At 45.5% G+C, this 8,890-nt stretch overlaps 1 protein-coding gene across 2 annotated transcripts in view; it reads left to right on the top strand.

Moving 5' to 3' along the window:
* Nucleotides 1-409: 409 nt before the first annotated feature.
* The window catches only part of FSIP1 (fibrous sheath interacting protein 1), a 58,876-nt gene continuing 50,395 nt past the window's right edge, over nt 410-8,890 (top strand). Inside the window, exons 1-5 of one of the 2 annotated variants that reach the window (XM_073639202.1) lie at nt 410-508; nt 3,099-3,282; nt 3,600-3,741; nt 4,148-4,231; nt 5,480-5,649. In XM_073639202.1, the coding sequence (XP_073495303.1) occupies nt 3,124-3,282; nt 3,600-3,741; nt 4,148-4,231; nt 5,480-5,649 (555 nt within the window). In that variant the 5' untranslated portion in view covers nt 410-508; nt 3,099-3,123. Of the gene's footprint in view, nt 509-3,098; nt 3,283-3,596; nt 3,742-4,147; nt 4,232-5,479; nt 5,650-8,890 lie in introns of both variants that reach the window. The other variant, XM_073639201.1, reaches the window with a different exon arrangement.

Here is an 8,890-nt window from a genome sequence, read left to right as displayed (position 1 = left end):
GGCTGTAAAAAAAAAACAGCTTTTAATTTGCATAAAAAAATGCAGCAAAAATGCTGCATGTGAATAACAGCCTTAACTAATCTGGCGTAAACGTCTCTAGTCGTGTAAGACCTCCAAATTCCCTAACACTGTCCTTGTGGCCCCCAGCAACCAATAGGAGCTAAGCTTTCATTCTCCCAGAGCAGTGTGAAAAAATGAAAGCTGCGCTCTGATTGGTAGACGCTACAAGGCCGGTTGTGGTAAGTAACGCCCTCCGTTCCCATCATATCTCCGTCAGGGAATATCTGAGGGCATTTTTTCTTATTTATTAGATGGTATGTAAATGATTTCTTACATATCGCTTATAGAAAAACGGCCAAGTAGGTGAATTCTGAAACGCGTTTGCTAAGCTTGATCCTCTCCGGCTACTGTGACTGGTCACGTGGTATTCTTCCGCGCACAGTATTGACGGTAACCTAGCAACAAAGGACGCCTGGAACTAATAGAGCTACGAGGAGCTACGAGGCGGGTGAGCGGGAGGCGGCGGCCCGTGTCCGTCTACCGGCGGCGTGTGGTGTCCGAGCCGCCATCATTATCGCGGCCCTGCCCCCTCCAGACACACAGCTTATCAGGGGGCGTCACCCTGCAACTACTTAACCCCTTGTTTCCCTCCCCTCTTCCAGGACCCATACTACCTTGTACATTTTCCCTTCCACTCGCCTTTGCGCTTTGCAGGACAAGTTGTAAATTTTCCCTAATAATTAGCTTAAAAACAGGGAAAAATCGAGAGTTCGGTGAAAAGGGGGAAAAATGCCGCCCCGCTATTGTTTTTTTTGGGTGTTGTTCACACCGGCGCTCATAGTGGGGTAAAGACCACCAGGCGGTGTGATTCTCCGGGGCCGTACCAGACATGTAGGGGTTTTATTTAAGTGGTGGAAAAAAATTATAAATTTATTAAAAATAATAATTTCTGATTATGTCGCCATTTTCAGAGAATCGTGACTTTATTTTTCCGTCCACGGAGCCGTGTGAGGGCCGCAGTGTGATTATTAGTAACATCTGGGGGACATGGGACATTTACAGCATTTGATTTGCTTTAGTTATTTTTTAAGTTAATTAATTTATTTTTAGTAATAATAATATTATTATAGAGACATGCAACCACTAAAAAAATAGATTTTTTTTTCTCTTTACGACATTTGCTGATCGGGTTCATTCATTTTATATTTTGATAAAATATTAAATATTAGTTTTAAAATTTTGAAACCAAATATATTTATACATTTTTTTTATTATCATTAATGCAATAGCATGTCCTTGATTGTAGGGGTGATGGTGTCTGGAGAGGGCCCAGGAGCAGATACCGGCTCTATTACATTGTACATTGCTGGTATCAGTCTCTAACAGACACGGCTGGAGATGAGCTCTGGACGTGGATGGTAACGCTGCTGTCAATCTCTGACAGCAGCGTTAACATGGAATGTGCTGGTGGTCGGGATTACTGGCTCCCTATGATGCGATCGCGGGGTGGTGATGGGTTACTGTGACATCCGGGGGGCCTGGATGAAGGCTCCTTTCACTGCCATCTTGTCCTCCTATGAAGCTTAGCTCTAGGCTGAGGTTTAAAGAAGTCCGGGACTTGCACTATACACTGCTATACTCTGGTCTAATGCAGTATATAGGACGAACGACTGGACGATCGAAGGTTCAAGTTCCCTAAAGAAACTAAAAAATACATTTCTTCCTCCTAAATCTTCCCCATCATCTGCGAGTGAAATTATTGAGAAGTGGGAAAAAAACGCAGCCACTCAGCCATGAAGTGGAGACCCCATGGGCCGAGTGCTGAGGAGCAGAGGGCAGAAAAGTCACCAACGCTCGGCTGACTCCATAACTGCAGAGTCCAGAACTCCTCTGGTATAACATCAGCACAAGCACTGCGCCCCCGCCAGGAGCTTCATAGCCAAGCAGCTGCATGCAGCCGTACATCACCAAGCACAATGCCGAGCGTCAGATCTAGTGATGTAAAGTCGCCACCACTGGACTCTGGAGCAGTGGAGATTTGTTCTGTGCAGTGACGGATCACACTCCTCTAGCTGGTATCTGATGGAGGAGTCTGGGTCTGGTGATTCCAGGAGAACGTTATTCACCTGACTGCATTGTGCCGCTGTACAGTTTGGTGGAGAAGGGATAAAGCTGGGCTTGTTTTTCCGGAGTTTGCCTCTTTGTTCTAGCAAAGGGAAATCTCAGTGCTTCAGCACAAGACATTGTGGACAATTGTAGCTTTTAACTTGTGGGAACTGTTTGGGGAAGGCCCTTTTTCTGTCCCCCATAACTGCGCCCGGTGCCCAATTTCCATACAGTCATGCAGGGTATGTGTCACGGGTTTACGACGACAGAGAGGGGCCAGAAGACCACAGCGTCTGATTTCACCTACTCCTGCACTGATCAGAAACATTTCTCCTTCCTATTAAACGGTGCAGATTTCTGTTAGCAGTGCAGGGGTTAATCTGTTCAGCTTGGAGTCTCTGTAGCTTCCCAGCTTGGATGATCTCAGCTGTTCAGTATTGGCCACTCCCCTCTCCTATATATACTCGCCTCTGGCAATCTGGATTGCCAGCGTTAGTTTCACACTGCCTGGTGAGGAGCGGAGGAGTCAGTTTTGGAGAGTTGTTCTGTGACTGTTGCTTGGTGTTTCGGCTGTGTGCAATTCCTCGTCCTCTCCTGTTTAGTTTTCCCTCCTTTTCTCCCTTGTGTTCCCCTCTGTTGTCTGTGAGTGCATATTTGTATCATCGGTATTTTCATTTATCCCTGTAGGTCCTTCCTTGTATGTATATATATATTCCTCCCCACTTCCCTGGGTGGGGGAGGGGGACAGATATAAGGCTGATTCAGGAGTTCATCAAGGTACATGGCCCCTACATCTTCACCATCAGAACTAATCTGGGGAGCATGGATAGCTAGGGTGCCCTTAGCGTTAGGGACAGGGAAGAAGCCCCTACAGAGTTGTGACCTGGAGTTTGGTGGAAGAACGTGAGCAGCCGTATGTTTTAGGGGGTAGCAGATCTGTATGTATCTTAAGGTGAGGTGTTGGACTTTATAGGATGTTTTTTCCGCTTCAGGTCCGAGCTCTTAGGTCTTTTTCTAATGAAGATGGATATCATGAAGGGAAGCTTGGAGGACATTTCCAGACCTGCCACCGCGTCTCGTTCCCGTCCTGGAAGTCGCTTGTTCCAAGTGGATAAACAAAAAGTGAACTCGTCTCTGTGTTTGGAAGTGTTGACCCCAGAACCGGGAGCGTCGCAGGTGAGAGGTCATGGGAGTATTTCACTTTGTGCATGCGGCACTCCGAGTCCTGTGTAACTACAGGCACTTTGCGTTCTGCGTCGCAGTGCATGCCCCAGAAGCATCACCTTTGCTATGTGCCACGTGATGGAGCATGCCAAATAGCTTTCACCTTTCCAAAATCACCCACGCGTTTCAGAGTCCATTCTCATTCATCAAGGTGTTTTTTATCTATTGCTATCAGTCCGTGATGCCACTTTTAAGGTTAAGGTGGTCACATTCGTTAGTTTTATCAGGAGGTATAGTAATAGGATCCTCCAATGTCTCCCGATAAGCAGTGGGATCTTACGCAGACTTCAGATGATGAACCAGAGTTTTCTCCTGCACCATCTCCTGAAGACCCGGGCGATCAGAAGACCTCAAGGAGCTCTACAAGGACCAGTGTGCGAGATAGGATGAGCGGCCAACTGCAGGATCCAGGTAGACACTTTGGGGGATAATTTATAGGATCCACACTTCATACAGGAGGCTTAAAAAGGTCCAGGCCTCTTAAGAAATGTGACACATTTTGGGCTGCCGGTAACTCATAAACCACAAGAGGTGTCCTGGAAGAGGATCGTGGCTGAGGTGGTAGAGTGGGGGAGGGGGCGTGAGAGTATTGTACACTACTTAATTTTATTATCTATCTGAACTCTATATCTTTATCTATCATTGTTTATCTGTCTGTCTATCCATTGGCTCACTACAAAAAGGCTCATCTTCCAGCTGTAACCCCTGGGCATCCAGCACGCTGGTAGCAGAGCTACCTCCCTTTAAGGGCTGGCCTATCCCTTTAAGAGCTTTGTAAGTTAAATGAATATTGAACTGTGGTGTGTTTTGCCTTTAGTTCCCAGTTTTGTGAATGAAGAATGTAAAGATGAATTACTCGACAATTCTGCTGCCAAGAAAGGCGGTGACGGATGTGCAGAAGGTAATTAGGAGGGTCTGGTCTGGAGTCTCCTAGGACATCTGTCTGCGCCGTGTGACCTATCCATCCAGATAGTGACGACGGCTTTGATCGCCTTCACCATCACACTTGATAACAATTCCATGAATAAGTGTCCACTAAACCTTCATCACAATGAGGCTTGCAGCAAAGTACGGCCGTTTGGCCTGGAAATGAAAAATAATGTTAACAGTTGTGATCAAATAGTCTATGAGACATATTGTAATAAGACGCTTGGCGGCCACTTCTCAGAAGTCGGGCTTTGATACTAACGATCTGCAGTCAGTCTGATGGGGAGGACATATGGGCAGCACATGGCCATATCTTTATATGTGGCACAGAGATGCTTTTTCGGTAGACCACATCAAAATGTCTGTGATCCGAAGGAAAAGGAATTGTTTCAACCACCGGGACTGAACTAATTATATGTGGAGATCACTGTCGGCTCCAGGAGCAACATGGGCTTCATTGAATGATCTGTGGGCCAATAGCTATTTCCCCCCAAACCACCATAAACTTACACCCCACTGGGACAGGAGGCCTGAGAACCAGGTCTTATTTGATGGTGATGGCATCTCCGGCTCCTCTTTTGATTAGCTGGCCTTACAACGTCATTGCTGCGGCCTGTCTGATATGAGACACCATGCCACACCGGTTAATCAAAAGAAGAGCCATCTGGCGGCCACTGGATCTCAGCTGATCTGATATTAATGACGTGTCCTAAAGATAGGTCATCAATATCATTAGCCTGGACAACCCCATTACGGATTGAGGAGACTTGGTCGCCCCCCTTACACATGAGACTTCGCCTCTTCTGGGTTCAGAACACCTATCTCAGGTGTACGGCCATCTGTAGTCCCCCACTAGTCGCCAATATGGCTGTCTTCACACCTCTATAGGTGCTTGTATTGAGCACTGGTGTGCACGCAACAAGCGTTACATGCATGCTCAACCCCTGGTCTAGAAACTAATGATGGACCCAACCGATCTAACATTTATGATCTGTCCAGTGGATCGGTAAAAAAGGTTTTTAGTTGGCGTAGCCCTTTAATGAGAAAGTCCTGAATGGGGCACTGCATAGCAGCAGAGATATTGGACTACAAGATCTTGGAGAAAGGCTGGTGGCTCGCATTATTGTGTGTCACTATCAAAAACGGGCAACATGGGCACCAGATTTCACTACCGGAAGGGGGGTTTGTATGAGCCTTTGACATCGTTTTGACTTTTTGGCAGGTCCCCCTCAGCAGTCTCCACGTACAGAAGACAATGTTGACCCCAAACTGGAAAAAGCCATTAAGAAGATGAAAGCTCTGGATGAAATCTTACTGAAGAAGATGGCAAAGGAAAGGGAGGTTAAAGCTCATGGTCTGGAGATCCGAAAACAACTGTGGGAAGAACTCCAGGTAGTAAAGTGTGCGCCTGTACCGCTAAAGCAGAGGGTACACTGGCAAAGTCAGGGGTCTGGAAAGCAAGGATAGGGGAACACACATCAACTCTGACCCAGCAAGAGCCCTGATTGCTTGGGGTGGGGACATTTAAAGATGCAGTTGTGCCCCATTACTCAGGATGAGGCACATAGTGATACTGTACAGGGGGGCTCTCATTTTTGTACAGGAGATTTCTAGCACTATTACCTCACAACTACTGCCCAACTTATTAATGGTCTCATCAGAATTGCACAAGCCTGCAATGAAGACCTCCCACCACACGAGTCAGTAGAAAAATCAGGATCAGGTCATTGCGCTGAATTGGTAAGAAAATCTCTTGACACGCTGAAGAAACACCAGTGACTTTGGCATGATACAAGAAGGGATATCGAGCACATCTTGTCTAGAATTGGTGCGAATCGATTCTCAGGACCCGGACCATCGGCCTCATCAGTGATCTGTGGCTGCTGGACGGGAGCCCCGAGACCCTCCTCATGTTCCCCAACATCCACCTCTCTTTTTTTGATTATCTGGCCTGACACGACATCATTGTTGCATCGGATGCACATGTGAGGTTGCACCAGGCCAGATAATTAAGAGGCGAGCCATGGATACCGAGAGGTAAGAGGTGGTTCTCACAGCTCCGGTCCACCATCTGCTGATGGACCGGTTCCTGCAAATCGACTTGTGCCAACTCTAGTCCTTCTCAAAGTCTCCAAAATAAATCCATCTTCCCCTCGACTCGGACCATTTTCCCTGCCTTCTGCTGTCGAAAAACATCCACACAGCATGATGCTGCCACCACCATGTTTCACTGTGGGAATAGTGTTCTTGTGGTGATGAGCTGTGTTGGTTTGGTGCCAGACAAAGCATTTACTTTGGTGGCCAAAAAGTTAAATGTTAGTCTCATCTGACCCTAGCACCTTCCTCCATACATTTGGGGAGTCTCCCACATGTCTTTTAGAAAACTCAAAACAAGCCGTACATTTTTTGTGTAACTAAAGGCTTTTTTCTGCCCACTCTTCCATAAAGGCCACCTCTATGGAGTATACGGCTTATTGTGGTCGTATGGTCAGAGACTCCAGTCTCTGCTTGGGAACTCAGCAGCTCCTTCAGGGTTACCTTTGATCTCTGTGCTGCCCCTCTTATTAATACCCTCCTTGCCCGGGCTGAGAGTTTTGGTGGGCAGCCCTCTCTTGGCAGGTTTGTTGTGGTACCATTTTCTTTCCATTTGATGATCATGGATTTGATGGTCCTCCGGGGGATCATCCGAGATTGAGATATTTTTTTATAACCCAACCTTGATGTGTACTTCTCACAACTTTGTCCCTGACTTGTTTGGAGATCTGGACAGAGGTCGCATTACCTAGCTACACTGCCTTGCATTTTCTCTCACGACTCGGAGGTCGGCCCTTGGTTTGTATGTTTGAAAAAGGTCTATGTATGACCGAAACGTCACATATTGTACACACAATTTGGACAATGTGATACATTTTTCATCTGATTTCACAACAACCCCCATTTGAGTGCCAGATTCTTTCTATTTATGCATTTGGGTTGGGACCATATCCAAGCACCGACTTATCCAGGAGTGCCGTGTTTTTACTAACTTGTTTGGAGATCTCCTTGGTCTTCATGGTGTTGTTTGGAGATCTCCTTGGTCTTCATGGTGTTTTTGGAGATCTCCTTGGTCTTCATGGTGTTTTTGGAGATCTCCTTGGTCTTCATGGTGTTGTTTGGAGATCTCCTTGGTCTTCATGGTGTTGTTTGGAGATCTCCTTGGTCTTCATGGAGTTTTTGGAGATCTCCTTGGTCTTCATGGTGTTGTTTGGAGATCTCCTTGGTCTTCATGGTGTTGTTTGGAGATCTCCTTGGTCTTCATGGTGTTGTTTGGAGATCTGCTTGGTCTTCATGGTGTTGTTTGGAGATCTCCTTGGTCTTCATGGTGTTGTTTGGAGATCTCCTTGGTCTTCATGGTGTTGTTTGGAGATCTGCTTGGTCTTCATGGTGTTGTTTGGAGATCTCCTTGGTCTTCATGGTGTTGTTTGGAGATCTCCTTGGTCTTCATGGTGTTGTTTGGAGATCTGCTTGGTCTTCATGGTGTTGTTTGGAGATCTCCTTGGTCTTCATGGTGTTGTTTGGAGATCTCCTTGGTCTTCATGGTGTTGTTTGGTTAGTGGTGCCTCTTATTAATGGTGTTGCAGCCTCTGTGGCCTATCAGAAAAGGTAAAGTGTATATACTGACAGACCGTGTGACACTTAGCTTGCACATGGGGGCGTCCTTTCACTAAGCATGTGGCTTATGAAGGTAATTGCTTGCACCAGAATTTTTAAGGGCTTCATAGCAAAAGGGGTGGATTTATATGCACGTGACAATTTTTAGTTATTTGATCCCATAAACTTAATTTATTCCTATATTTTTCTCGCTTTACCAACTTCGACTATTTAGTGCTGATGTCTCACACGCAAAGCAGATTACAAAATATTTAAATACAGATTATAATGTAACAAAATAGGTAAAAAGCCAAGGGGGTGAATAATTTCGCAAGCCACTATTTTATTGCAATTTGTGCTCATAAAAAAAATAAATAAATAATAATGGGAAAAATAGATGTATTTCCTTCCTCGCCTGATAAAAAAAAATTAAAATGAAAGGACGTGTGTTGGACATCCCTTCTTTCATCACTCCCAAGTTTGCTGACAGCCGGCGTGGCAATACCTCTTTCCATAGGCCGGCCATCCTGCAGATATCAGTCACTAAGCAAAACACTAGTGTTAAAAGGGTCTCGCAACTGTATTCTTAGCAGATATATTAAATGGGCCATGCTTCAAAATGTAGGGGAGGAAGAGGGAGAATCATGACTTGTAGAGAAGAATCTGGGTGTATCTGTTAATAATAGACTCGTTAACTGCATGCCAATGTCAATCAGCTGCATCTAAAGCCATCAGGATAATGTTGTGGAATCAAAGATGCATGGACTTGCGAGAAAAAGACGTAATATTACCACTTTACACAACATTGTTTCTAGGCACCAGTTTATAGAAAATAGTTCCTGGAGATAAAAAAAAAAATGCAAAGAAGAGCCATAAAACTAATGTGTATGGAGGTTATACAACATTTTGACCCATGCAAAATGGCACACTGGCAAAAATGGGGGAGATAGCACATCCAGTAAAGAGCATTATAACAAATCTTAAGTTGCATAATGCCTAGCTG

The sequence above is a fragment of the Phyllobates terribilis genome, unplaced genomic scaffold, assembly GCF_046119375.1.
Source record: "Phyllobates terribilis strain yellow unplaced genomic scaffold, ASM4611937v1 Scaffold_7__3_contigs__length_470593459, whole genome shotgun sequence".
NCBI classification, from domain to species: domain Eukaryota; kingdom Metazoa; phylum Chordata; class Amphibia; order Anura; family Dendrobatidae; genus Phyllobates; species Phyllobates terribilis.
Note: the sequence above shows the minus strand (reverse complement) of the source record. Positions and strands in the feature narration are given on the sequence as shown.